Source organism: Amorphotheca resinae, assembly GCF_003019875.1.
Source record: "Amorphotheca resinae ATCC 22711 unplaced genomic scaffold M430scaffold_10, whole genome shotgun sequence".
NCBI classification, from domain to species: Eukaryota; Fungi; Ascomycota; class Leotiomycetes; order Helotiales; family Amorphothecaceae; genus Amorphotheca; species Amorphotheca resinae.
Genome location: NW_020194480.1, coordinates 443192 through 455398, shown reverse-complemented (window position 1 = coordinate 455398; position 12207 = coordinate 443192). Strand labels below are relative to the sequence as shown.

The following is a 12207-nucleotide window of genomic DNA, read 5'->3' as shown; positions in this document are numbered from 1 at the left end:
GTGAACGAACCACTTTTATGTATACGCATTACCCAGATTATGCTCCTATTGCCTCATTAGCTGCCTGTCTAGAGCATTCACAGAGTTGCAGGACTGTTTAACGTACCTTGAAATACTCCGCACCCTTCTCGAGATACTCCTCCCTCGTAATGGCCGCCGACTTCCACGAGTCTCCCCCAGCCCACTTCGCTGCGCCCTTCCAAGCATCAAGGATAGGATCCCTAGCCTTCCGGATCACCAACGGAGCATCCGCTGGTAACGAAGCCCTCAGGCCCTCGCGCAGGCGCTCATCGAAGTTCTGAAAGAGCGTATTTCCACCAGTCAAGAAGATGTCCTTGAGGAAGTCTTCCTGATTCGGAGAACCATTCAATCGGTGCGTCAGGATGTCCGCGGCGATCTCGACGATACCAGCTTGGTCGACACCGGCTATTGATGGCTGGAAGATCACTTCTGGAACGCGGATCCGTTCGACGTTGAGATGGATCTGGTGGGCTTCTCGTTGGCTTCCTGGATCGAATGGTCTTGGGCCGCGGAGGAAGGCGTGGATAAGGCTTTTCGTCCAGTCTGTCTGCGCATCGAGAGTGTGTTCATCGGTGAATTCGGGGTCGTATTTCAGCAGATCTGCTTCCAATGTCTTCAAAGTTGCCCCTAAGTCTTCTTCTTCCTCGTCATCGCTGCCTTCCCCTACAGCAATCTGTCGATAGACACCCCAGTCGTCATCATTTGCACCGAAATTATCATCGTCTCCTCCACGCCGACGCTTCTTTGTCGGGGTATCTGAAGCTAGATTGGCAATACTCTTCATTCGGATCTGGCTTGCCAGCGACTTTCGATTTCCAAGATCCGCTTTCAAGCGTTCCCGATCCTTCATCTTTTGTACCAGCTCAGCCCTAGCATTTCTTCTCTCCTGAAGCCAGCCCTCGAGGTCAGTCTCTCTTTTAAGTTCGTCTAGGCGTTTCTCCTCTGCAACTCTTGCTTTCTCTTTTTCCTTCTCCGCCTTTGCACGCGCCCGAGCCTCATGATTCGATTTCATGAGTCTTTGGTGACGTTTCTGCTTTAGGCCCGCCTCATCCAGTTGGTCATCTGGAACCTCAAGCAATGAGAAATCGGGCTCTTCTACCTCCTCTTCAATTTCTGGCCCTCCCACATCTTTCGTTCGTGCCTTACGGATCGACTTGTCGAGCTCCTTAATAGTTTTCTCAAGAGCTGCTTCATCCTTGAAATCTTCCGCATCTAAAATCCTCTTGATCTCCTTTTTGGTCTCATTTGCCAGTCTGCTTTGTAGGTCTCGATAGTAATCAAGTTCCTGCTCTTTGCGCATGAGCTTCTCCAGGCGCATCTTTGCTGCCTGTTCCTGTAAGCGTCTGCCACTCTCCTTCCTTTTTTCGGCTATCCTGGCAAGCTCTTCCTCGCTTTTCTGGACCACTACCTCTTCGGTGAATGGATACTGGATGACATGATCCCGATCCTCAAGGCCCGTCCAATCGAGGTACTTGCTTAGTTCTTGATCGAAATCGCGAGAGACATAGCAATGATCTCTGACCATATATTCTGTTTGTGAGGAATTGAGTTTGCCGGGAAATGTGGGATATTTGAGACGGAGGAGCTTCAGGAGATATTCAGCGCTCTGTGACCCACCCCAATTCAATCGAGTTGCTTGGCTTAGCAGCGCTTTCGAATTGAGGACCGGTATTAAATGGGTTGAGCTGTGCGAGGATGACACCACCAGTCCAGTCTTGCCATTATTGTAGTCGTACGAGAAGAGTGAGTCAATACCGTATGCTAGAGATGGTGCCGAATAGCACTCAAAGATGATCTCGGTCATAGCTACCCCAGTTATGTCAGATATACACTAAACACAACACAATCACTGAGATCTTACATTTTCGTGAGTATGGCAGGTTGGCGACCGCTTCAGTCATGACAATCGGCACGTCCACGCGTCCATCTGCACCATCTATGCCCAGCTTGATAAACACATAGTCCAGTATCGACTCCATAACGTCCCAGTTGCTGACAATCCCACTACCAGCCTCGAAAGCGTGTCGCATGTGGCCCTTGGCATTTGTGTCCGCGTAAACATCGGCTCCAACGAAGGAATATGTTTTGCCTATCTTCCGGTCTCTATACTTAGAGAAAATCGGTATGACATTGAGGCGGGGCGCGTCTTCGAAGGACCAGCCAGCCCTGGTAGCTGATGACCCTGTTCAAGGTATGTTAGCATCGGAATATGTACAGATAGGCTGGTGAAGGGGCAGAATTACCATTGTCAATCACGATGGCAGCGCTCCCAGGCGATCGCGACACTGCCTTTCGATAGCCATCTGGCTGTGGCTTAAGGAAGCCCTCGAAGTGCGCCTCTCTGGGTGTGTATAGATGGGGAGGCGGGATCGCATTCTTTGGGTCTGAAGCTTGCATTATCGCGGTGGGAAGGGAGTTGTTGTAAGAAGGTTAGTTCATCGCGGTTGGCTGGAGATGTTGGATGACAAGGAATGCAATTGATAGAAGAAATGGAGTTACTAATGATATAACTGTCAGCTTCGAGATAGGTTAATTTTCATTTGGCGGACCATTCGTCCTCATGAATTTGGCGAGGCTACGTTTGGTGATGTCTAGCGTCGCGAGGCTGTTAGAGTTCGTTTCATGGGCGAATATTCACTCATTTCACCACAGTTCACAGGACTCCATGATTCTACGGCAAATGATTCATGCGCCCAGATCAGAAGGAAACTTCAATGCCTATAGAGAGGCTATCTGAACAGAAAACCGGCTGTTTACTCACTGCAATGGCTTTATAGTTAGAGAGTATAATAGCTAACTAATAATCGCCCGTGCAACAACTTACTCTAGTACCTCGATGTGTTGTACATAGTCTGCATACTGACTCCTATTACTGATCCAAACCCATAGCCTTCCAGTCTAACTATTTCAGTGCTAAGGCGCAATACTCAAGCAGAACCAGTTAGTTGCTCTGCTGTAACCCAAAGCGTGAAGGTGATCCTTGAGTCCCACTACAGAGAAAGCGAGAAAAGATTTGAACGAAGATGCATCTATAATAATAGACGAGGGAAAGTACATCAGTTGCCTGTACCTAAGCTGCTGATGAAGAAGGTGGAACAGGATGGCCGCAGGAAATAGTCATAAGCTCGATTGAAATAAGCTTACACACAGCAGTAATTGTGATCCTTCACTCTTTGGATCCAGACATAAAAAGTTTCTTCTCTCATTAATCATCTCTAGGTAGTATAAGATGCATTATCATGACGAGGCCTAGTCCCTGTCAGGCCCTCCCAGAACTCCAAACTCTCGAATTCATCCGCTGCTTTCATGGATCCATCAGGACGGATCTTGGAGACCACCAGTTTCTTCAAGGATGTCAGTAACAGTAGTTGTACAATGGCAGAAAGAGGCTAGTACCGGTAAGATGAAACAGGACGCTTGATTGGTAGTTCTTGAACATCTGGGCAACCAACTCGACGTTCATGTTCTGGATGTTGATCTCCTAGAAAGTAGCATCAGCAGCTAGACCAGAACATCAGGTCCATCAAAAAATCTAACTTGAAGACTCTTGTTTAACAGCATGACAGCCTCGTTAAGCTTCTCCTAAGATATCATCAATGGTTGTTTATATTCAAGGCTAGAATGTTCATACCACGTTGGTGATGATTCGTGAAAGCAGCAGATTCTGCTGATGCTCATGAGGACTCTCCTAAAATATCATCAGTACGATATCCTATTAACAAATAAAGGATCACTCACCATGCTGTCAATCCTTGATTTTTGAACGTGAGGACGTGATATTTACGCGTCGAAGACAAATTGAGCGGGGAAAGGCGGTCTCAAGAGGCAGTATGTCACATGGCCCCGAGTCGAACAGCTCTCTGCATGAGACATCAGCTTTTCTTCAGATAGTCCCACGACCTCTCATATACTTCTGACTCTCATTTCTCATCCACAAAGATCAAACCGCCATGCCTCTCCCAAACCCCGATGCCGAAGCTCACCAGGAGCTCATTGATCAGCTCGATACCTACTCCATTCCAAAGCCATTCCGCAACCCGCACTGGAAGCCGAATCAGCGCCGGAACAAGAACATCAAGGCCATCCTTGGTGATGCCGTTCGAAAAGAAGCTTCCTCAGCCGCTACACAAGATAATAGCGGCAGCGCAACACCCTTCCAAGACGAATCCATCATCTCTACCGACGGCGACAACACACCTGCAATTTCTACAGCCAGCAGCTCTGCGTTACAACCCAATCTTGCACAGGCGTCGAGGAATCTGTCAAAGCTAGTGTTGGAAAAGAATATGAGATCAAATGGCTTCTCGTCTGCGCCGTCTGCCACATATACCAATATCGAATCCGCGCCTTCATTGGCACATACCAAGCATTATTGCGATATTACGGGGTTGCCGGCTCCATACACCGACCCCAAGACGAGGTTGAGATATCATGATAAGGAGGTATTTGGGTTGATTAGGACACTAGGCCAAGGGGTTGCAGAGCAGTATCTGGAAACTCGGGGGGCGCATACGGTTTTAAAGTGAGGAAGGGCACAGGAGTTATTGCTGTCTGCTTAAGAGGATTTCTTTGGTCTTGGATTTCGATGGAGCACAGCTATTTAGAGGGTGCTTGAGCTAATTACAATCAGGCGCTCGTGCAGGATACTGAGGAGTGGGACAAAAGCTTGCTTTGCTGGCTTGCTGGGAATGGCGTTTATGGAGCGTTTATGGAGACAGAATATGGGTTGCCACAATGGCAGGCTGAAGATAATAAAGCAATTTAAGATCCAGTATGTCTGATCGACAAAGTCAAGCCCATTCTACCCACCGGCCGTCTTTCAACGACCGGTTCAAGAAGGTGCTCCGGCTTAATCGCGATCATGAGAAGGGTTATTATCTGCCTAAGATGACGGGGTACCGAGAACATATTAAAAATGAGACTCAGTTATCAGAACAAAGTGTTCTGATCGTCGCGGCATTAGAAGTATTCGTAGTGCATCGTGCTGCATGATGCAAATGATGCTTTGTGAAAAAACCATTCAGAAAACCAACCTGAACAAAATCTCAAAGCCCTCTTTGTATAGTAAGTAGAGAAAGAGCCCTTATCAAGGATCCTGAAAGAGCAGAGAAGCATACGTTATTGACATATATCGCTTTGGACGGACCAAAGTCAACTTTTTGGAAAGGATACTCTGTGTGTGGATGAAGAATTCATCAAGCTAGCAGCGAGCCGTTAAATTCCAAACCCCCCAAGGAAAAGGGGAAAAGGCGCTAAGGAATCTCCTACCTTACGCGGGAGCCGTGCGCGTCCCAAATCCCCCATACTCCAACTCTCCTTATCGCCATTTGTCCAGATCACTCCCCAAAAGCACACGACCTTTTGATTGTTACATAACGGACTCTCCTTTCCATTTGCGCACTTTCGCCTTGTTTGCAAATCCCTCCTTTACAAAATGCCTACCATGTGGATGTCAGATTCGCAAAGTAAGTTCGTCCCCGCGTCAAGGTGGGAGGAGTGACAGACTTGCGCCGGGCAGGATTAGGACTGCCACGGTTGGCTTGAGAACTTCTGCTAACATTGGTGGCTTTTGTAGAGCTCGGTTTCATATTCTGCTCTGGTGGTGGGTATGGATCAGTCTTTTGTGCTGCGGCGCACTGCTCGGTGCTGATACTTGCTTGCTAGGTGGATTTTTCCTGGTCGGCGGAGTTCTCATGTTTTGCGATAGAGCTATGTATGTCCCTCTGCATGAACCGCATGTCTACGTGTATCTTTTAGGGGAGGTTAAGCTAATCTCTCCGTCAATAGGCTTGCAATGGGCAATGTACGGCTGTCACCTTTCCCCAATCCTCCCCTTGTGGGAGACTCCCTTCTCAACACGCGCTCACAGCCCCTAGATCCTCTTCTTAATCGGTCTCACAATAATAATCGGACCTCAAAAAACCCTGCTCTTCTTCGCGCGGCGTCAAAAGATCAAAGGCTCAGCAGCCTTCTTTGGCGGTGTCTTGCTCATCCTCATGCGTTGGGCGTTCTTGGGCTTCATGGTCGAGTTATACGGTATAAGCATCTTGTTTGGGGACTTTTTGGGCACCGCCCTCAACTTCGCAAGGAATATACCAGGTATTGGTCCCTACATTGGGCTTGCGGTTGATCGAAGTGGCATTGCGACTAGGGGTGCAGAGCTGCCTGTTTGAAGAACGAGGCGAACCGTGTACAGGTGGCCCTTGTGCGTTAATGGCTATGTGCGAGTACGAAGAAATGTCAGAGAAAGTAATGTGAGGAGTTGGTTGTATAATATGCGGAGTTTCAAAAGCCCACACAGTGGCTGGCGTTTTGGGTTATAGACGGACCGCACGCTTCTCTTCCAAGTCGAGCTGATGCTCCTTGCAGAGCTTTTGGCCATTCGAAGAGACTTCGTCCTCGATGACGATCCTAATTACCTTACCTTCAAGGCGCTATCCACACCTTAAACAGAATCTCGTGACGCATGATTTCATACTCTGTACGTTGGGATTCCTACTTGCCTTGCCCAACTTTGAACTCCCTTGGGTAGCTCAGTGACTTTATCGCCGTCAACGTAGGGATTTTTCCCATACGATGTATTGCGTACTTTGAATCAGTTGCTCAGTCACGAAATTTCGAATCCACATCCGCAGGAGCCCCCTTCTGATCCCGACCCCGCCATTCTCGCTTAGCCAAGGGTTGCTCAAGTCTCTTATTAGGCACGAGCAGTCATGATACCAAACGAACTCTCCCCCACCTACTACTCTCAGAACAATCTTCCGAGGCCAAACCGCAGTTTTCTAGTACCAGTTTCGCATCTCAGATACTGCTAAGATTTGTCTGTCAACCCTCTCGCACACCCGTCAAGATGTCGTGGCAAGGTATGGAAACCATCGTGCTCATTACCCCTCCTCGGCTGCGCTGACGCGAGCATTATAGCATACGTTGATACCAGGTACGTTTTCGACGAGCCGGCATGTTAGGAAACATCAAAGGCATTGGTTGACAATAATACCTAGCCTTGTTGGTACCGGTCACATCGACAAAGCAGCCATCTACAGCGCCAAGGGCGACAGTGTTTGGGCTACCAGCGCGGGCTTCAATGTATGTTCCACTGCGATTTCGTCCATTTGCCCCGAACTCGGATATTTGTCTAAACGTGTGCAACAACATTATGGATATACATAAGAGTTTGGCAGGTGCTGAGGCTGATATGCAAATTAGGTCTCCCCCGCTGAGATGCAGGAGGTTGTGACAGGATTGAGTGGAAAGCCCGAGAAGCTATACTCCGACGGACTGCACATTGCAGGCGAGAGATACGTTCTTACAAAGGCGGAGGATAGAAGTCTTTATGCCAGAAAGGTCGGTCACCTTGCTTACGCCTCTGCAACCGTCTACAGGCTGCCTTTTCTTTGGGACCGTGTCTTCCGGTGGCCGGTGGTCTATGCTGTTGGGGGAGCTTTAGGTAAACTGGGACTAACCGGCTGCACACAATAGGGTAGAGAAGGCGTTGTCATTGTCAAGACTACACAGGCTATTCTCATCGCTCACTACGCCGACGGAATGATTGCTGGAAACGCGGCAACAACGGTCGAGCAATTGGCGGATTACCTGATTAGCACGGGCTATTAAGAGGGGCGTGGCATTCTAACTGGGGTGATGGAAGGAAAGAATATGAGGATGTAGAGAGATGTGCATACCGGGATGGGAGGACTTCTTTTGCTACTCGTAGGGCAGATACTAGAATAGTGTCTTATGATCATGGACCCTGGTTTATTTCAAATATGTGGATAGCCCTGTACGAAGGCATAGCGGAGGAGAAGATGGGAGCTTGCATAGGTAAATGAATAGACGAACTTTCATACAACGTCTTGCGTTTATCGTGCTTTGCTGTAGGTAGGTATACAGCATAGGAGATCGACTTGGACATATCAAGAACGCCGAAAGCTCGTACGTGGCGGATCGTCGATAGGCTTTCCTAATTTACAACAAGCCCTCAATGTAAAGACCAAATTCCAACAAAGAAGGCAAAGAAACCTCAAAATAGAATGGTATTGGTACGCTTTGCGTACTCTCTGGAGTTCAGATGACCAGGAGTTTGAAGAAGATGAAAGTTTTTTGAGCCGTCGAGGGGAAAGCAAGGGTGTAGCCTTGTTGCTGTCCTTTACGCAGCATCTCGAGATCTGCTCGTCCTTACATCACTCGTTTTGTTCGAGAATTGTTCCAGACCGTAGTTGAAGGCTTGAGTCTTGGGGGCTTGAGATAGGCGATATTCGATAGACGACCGTACGGGAGACAAGGATATAGGTAGGATATATGTCTCGATTCAGTATTTACTCCGTGCTGTCTCTTGTCGGAGGGTATTAATCTGAAACTCGCTCCCAGCGAGTCGTAGACGCACTCGTGCCCAACGCAGAAATCATCTGAGACTCCGGGAACCGACTGAGGACTCGTGATTGACTCGGTTTGCACTGCACAGAAGCTGATGCGGGTCTTTCGAGAGCATGGAGGACGTGCAACAGATCGTTGTCATCGTGTCATGTTCCATCTCTTGTTGATGGTTCGTCACCTGACGAGGAGAATCTCACCAGTCAGGCTGCACAGACGACTTCACCAACAACCCTCTTCAAACAGCATCCTCCCCTTCATATTCTCCCTCACCTATTAATACTCACAACCAAAACAATCTTACGGTTAAAATGTGCTACCCCATTATTGACGCCCTCGCTGCTGTTGTAATTTGCGACAATATCTTCAAGCCAGACGTCGTCACGTCGATGACCCTTGTACTTGGGTACTGGGTAAGATTAATGCAGAACCCCCTGGTCCCATCACAACAATACCTCTTCTACTATGATTCTCTCCCGTTGTAGGAGTCCAATGGCAGATAGTATATCTCCACAAAATTGCGACACTTCCCCTTGTCGTAGATCAGTCCTTGGTCCCTGAAATTACCCGTCATCTCATCAACCTCAAATAATATCCATCCGCCGCTGTATAGTGCAGGGCTGAGGACAACGCAGTTAAGTCATTCCTCCCTCTGGGGATCTTGTTCTTATTCTTGTTCGCTTCTCCAGTTTACCTTACAGCACTCTCCTTTTCAATTCTGAACTTTTAAGGGTTTCCTGGTGATTCCTGTACACTCCTTTATTTACACCAATACTTGTAACAGGCATCAATAGCTTGGGCTGGAAGTTTCACCCGTTTCTTTTCTATCGTACACAGGAAGAGTCTGGCCCCCTTCATTATTTCTTCACATAAGATATTCCCTAGCGGAACATGGCAACGATGATGGCTCCAACGAGGTCGGTAAAGACTCAGTGGGCATCGGGTGTGGGAGGTCGAGACACAGAGTTCCCTGCTGCGCCAATTCATGTATCAGGTCATGCACAGGCCAAGAACATCAACATGAACGATGCACGAATGTTCGATTTTGGTGTACTGGACCGGGAGACACCACAGATACCTAGCCCCTCCGGCGGATCCACGGCAAAGTTCTCAATGCGAAAATCTACCGAAAAGAGGGGAATCATGGGCGACCTGCACGTCAATCCACTGCCCGCCCATGGTGAAGTAATGACTCTCCACGACTTTTCCCTCCCAGAAGCATTGCCTACTCCGGAAAATACACCACACTCTTCCCCACAGTTATCTCAAAGGTTGTCCCCGCAGCTGCCGGACTCACCAGAATCAATGGATCCGGGATCAGTAATCATGAATGTAGTGCAAGAAGAGATTGGCATGGCTCTGGGGAGTCCAACCCATGAGCCAACGGCATGGCGATCACAGACTCCCGCCGAATCAATAACGAGAACTTTGTCACCACCCCCGACTCTATCGAGGCAGAAGTCCAGAAGATGGAAGCTCTTAGGGGGCTTCTTTGGCGGAGGCAAGAAAAATAATGTGGCATCAGCAGAACCTTTCTATCAGTTGCAACCCCAGGCCACCTTTCAGACAACAGTTGAAGGGAATTATATCAACTTCAGAGAACCATCTACCTCGACTGAGAAGAAACCGCCGAGGACTCGAGGCCGCGGCAAAACAACCTCCGAAAGGAAGAACGAGACAAGCAAGCCAGACATGAAAAGAGCTAATACTGTGCCTTCGAACTTTGATTTTCAGGATTGGGAGAGAAGACAGATGGACTCTTCCAAGGTTTCACGCGAAGGGGGATTAATGCTTGATGTTGAGATTCCGTCGACACAACTGGAGCGGTATAGCATCATGTTCGGAAGTGTACTTCAAAAAGCTGGAGATACATCATCCTCATTACTGGCGAGGCGACAAGCGACTCTTGACAGGCTCAGAACTGTCAACAAAGCCCTTGCTTCTTCTCAGGTTGGCCTTCATATATACTGGCCTCCTTCTATTGACTTTCTAATGGTTAATGTAGGAACTATTACTAGACGAACACTCGAGGGAAGCGGGATTCCAAAGAGCCTCTTCACCTCAGCCGATGAAGAGCCCGACGTTCTCCCTTATTCCAAGCACACCGTCGCAACCGCAAGCTAGGGACGCCCCACCGTTCCCTTCTACAAGACAGCATCCCTCTCTTCATCGTTCGAACACCTCCCCAGCGGGACTTTCACCATATTACCCATCTTTCGCTTCCGGATCAACTAAAGAGACGTATGCTACCCTTTTGGAACCTGGTCCGCATATCCCTGTAAACCCCAATCTAGAAGAACATATATCGAGTCAAAGGAGACAAAAGTTAAAAAATTCTATAAAGCCACAACAAATAGAGGATAATTGGTCACCTGAGCGATTCCCCCTGACTCGCGAGTCACTTGTTAACGATGTGGAAGGATGTGAGGTAGAAGACAGCTACGACCTAACACCATCTCCAATGAAGGTCGGACATGGAGAACAAACATGGCAGATGACACCGCCATCTAATCGTTCAGTTGCTCCTGTGTCGGTTTCAGGATCTTCCACATCTCGATCAGTCAGCCATTCCATTACCACCTCTGCCTCGAGCGTCTCAACAGTATCATCGCCTCGTAGCGCATCCTCAAACCCCAAAGAGACACAAATACAAGCTTCACCACCGACCACCCGTTCTCGCAGCGCTACTACCTCATCAACAATCCGCCCTCGCCCATCAGAGAATTTTCATGTATCTTCCTGCTCACCTTCCACGTCTATTCCGAGATCCGGGAGAAGTGACGCCGGCGACAAAGAATATGACGAGCGTGAGGAAAATCTTAAGATGGCGGCCGATATTTCTATTGCAAGACAAATTTCTGTCTCCCGTCAGCAGAGGCAACTCCTAATCCCCATCACAAGGTCAGGCTCCACAAGAGTCAACTACAATTCTCCAAGTTCGGTAGATATCGGACAAGTGGCTAGTCCTCTGTGTATCGTAGCTGCGGGAATAGATTCCCCGGTTGCCGGAAAATCTGGGAGTCCATTGGCGCAGAAGAACGAGACGAAGGGAGTTTTGAATGAAAGGTTAATGGCGGCGGCCGCGAAACCAAGTACGCCCCAACTGGTAGTCGTCGAGGGAGATGCAAGCGAGCAGACTTGGGGTGGTAATACTGCTGCAGCTAGGCCTTCATTCTCCGAGAGGGGTTCAGGAGAGATTAAAGTAGGCTTGGTTGTCGGAAGCTCACAGATGATAGAGCATCGTCATAAGAAGAGTGAGTGGGCTATCGTTGAGCAAATTAGCACAGAGTCAGATTAGTTAACTCCTGTTGTACATGGAACTACGCAAACGGCTGGTTACCGCTGGAATCTAGACGCTATTTTGATGGGTTTTGGTAGCATGGCGCTGGATTCGGGGGTTTACAGCGGGTCTTGATTTCTGAATATACACGTATAGTCTCCATGTTTTGAAGATATAGACGATTTATCAAGCTCCACATCTTGAATCTGTCTTTCTCAAATTGATATAGCAGAGGTTGTTAATGGTATATCCGTATCTTGTCAACAATTCGGGCTTCCCCAACACTCGTCAAAGTTTATCCCGCGCTAGTGCCCCCCTATTCCTTACTCGCTTATCAATCGACCTCCGACCAGTCAACACCTCCGCAATTTCGATGAAGATACGACATTCAGATCAAGTGTCCATTGATGAAACTCCCAGATTTCAAGTACTACATATGGTTGCGATCACTTTTTTTCTTTCTCATTGGTGATGTCGTGGGAACTAGTTGATTTCTCAGTTCTGTCAAGCTCCCCGTTCTTTTATCTCTTGAAGAT

The 12207-nt window shown here is 48.3% G+C and overlaps 6 protein-coding genes across 6 annotated transcripts; 4 read left to right on the top strand and 2 right to left on the bottom strand.

The window, feature by feature from the left end:
- Positions 1 to 15: 15 nt before the first annotated feature.
- On the bottom strand, positions 16 to 2418 carry M430DRAFT_52650 (hypothetical protein; the record flags this gene model as incomplete). The annotated part of the gene is made up of 4 exons (XM_024868313.1): positions 16 to 45; positions 107 to 1827; positions 1883 to 2203; positions 2265 to 2418. The coding sequence occupies 4 exons, from the start codon at positions 2416 to 2418 to the stop codon at positions 16 to 18; spliced, it is 2226 nt and encodes a 741-aa protein (XP_024718331.1).
- A 709-nt stretch (positions 2419 to 3127) lies between these two features.
- M430DRAFT_144498 (hypothetical protein) lies at positions 3128 to 3795 on the bottom strand. The gene is made up of 5 exons (XM_024862893.1): positions 3760 to 3795; positions 3653 to 3709; positions 3559 to 3603; positions 3418 to 3502; positions 3128 to 3365 (listed from the first exon to the last, which is right to left on the bottom strand). Exons 1-5 carry the CDS (start codon positions 3760 to 3762, stop codon positions 3337 to 3339), a joined length of 219 nt encoding a protein of 72 aa, XP_024718330.1. The 5' UTR covers positions 3763 to 3795; the 3' UTR covers positions 3128 to 3336.
- A 119-nt stretch (positions 3796 to 3914) lies between these two features.
- Positions 3915 to 4835, top strand: M430DRAFT_36489 (hypothetical protein). The gene is made up of 2 exons (XM_024866938.1): positions 3915 to 4118; positions 4160 to 4835. Exons 1-2 carry the CDS (start codon positions 3991 to 3993, stop codon positions 4545 to 4547), a joined length of 516 nt encoding a protein of 171 aa, XP_024718329.1. The 5' UTR covers positions 3915 to 3990; the 3' UTR covers positions 4548 to 4835.
- Positions 4836 to 5334: 499 nt separating this feature from the next.
- Positions 5335 to 6376, top strand: M430DRAFT_36488 (hypothetical protein). The gene is made up of 5 exons (XM_024866937.1): positions 5335 to 5486; positions 5597 to 5623; positions 5686 to 5734; positions 5809 to 5824; positions 5898 to 6376. Exons 1-5 carry the CDS (start codon positions 5456 to 5458, stop codon positions 6192 to 6194), a joined length of 420 nt encoding a protein of 139 aa, XP_024718328.1. The 5' UTR covers positions 5335 to 5455; the 3' UTR covers positions 6195 to 6376.
- Positions 6377 to 6777: 401 nt separating this feature from the next.
- M430DRAFT_60587 (hypothetical protein) lies at positions 6778 to 7635 on the top strand (the record flags this gene model as incomplete). Its single annotated transcript, XM_024868866.1, has 5 exons — positions 6778 to 6884; positions 6943 to 6958; positions 7023 to 7107; positions 7228 to 7365; positions 7501 to 7635. The coding sequence occupies exons 1-5, from the start codon at positions 6872 to 6874 to the stop codon at positions 7633 to 7635; spliced, it is 387 nt and encodes a 128-aa protein (XP_024718327.1). The 5' UTR covers positions 6778 to 6871.
- A 1647-nt stretch (positions 7636 to 9282) lies between these two features.
- M430DRAFT_60586 (hypothetical protein) lies at positions 9283 to 11770 on the top strand (the record flags this gene model as incomplete). Its single annotated transcript, XM_024868865.1, has 2 exons — positions 9283 to 10341; positions 10397 to 11770. 2 exons carry the CDS (start codon positions 9283 to 9285, stop codon positions 11687 to 11689), a joined length of 2352 nt encoding a protein of 783 aa, XP_024718326.1. The 3' UTR covers positions 11690 to 11770.
- Positions 11771 to 12207: the final 437 nt, after the last annotated feature.

Coding starts and splice junctions, on each gene's coding strand:
- M430DRAFT_36488 (XM_024866937.1), top strand. CDS start 5,456: ATGCCTACCATGTGGATGTCAGATTCGCAAA. Junction 5,487..5,596: donor GTGGATGTCAGATTCGCAAA/GTAAGTTCGTCC, acceptor TGGCTTTTGTAG/AGCTCGGTTTCATATTCTGC. Junction 5,624..5,685: donor TTTCATATTCTGCTCTGGTG/GTGGGTATGGAT, acceptor CTTGCTTGCTAG/GTGGATTTTTCCTGGTCGGC.
- M430DRAFT_36489 (XM_024866938.1), top strand. CDS start 3,991: ATGCCGAAGCTCACCAGGAGCTCATTGATCAGCTCGATACCTACTCCA. Junction 4,119..4,159: donor AGGCCATCCTTGGTGATGCC/GTTCGAAAAGAA, acceptor ACAAGATAATAG/CGGCAGCGCAACACCCTTCC.
- M430DRAFT_144498 (XM_024862893.1), bottom strand. Junction 3,503..3,558: donor TGTTAAACAAGAGTCTTCAA/GTTAGATTTTTT, acceptor GCTACTTTCTAG/GAGATCAACATCCAGAACAT. Junction 3,366..3,417: donor CGTCCTGTTTCATCTTACCG/GTACTAGCCTCT, acceptor ACATCCTTGAAG/AAACTGGTGGTCTCCAAGAT.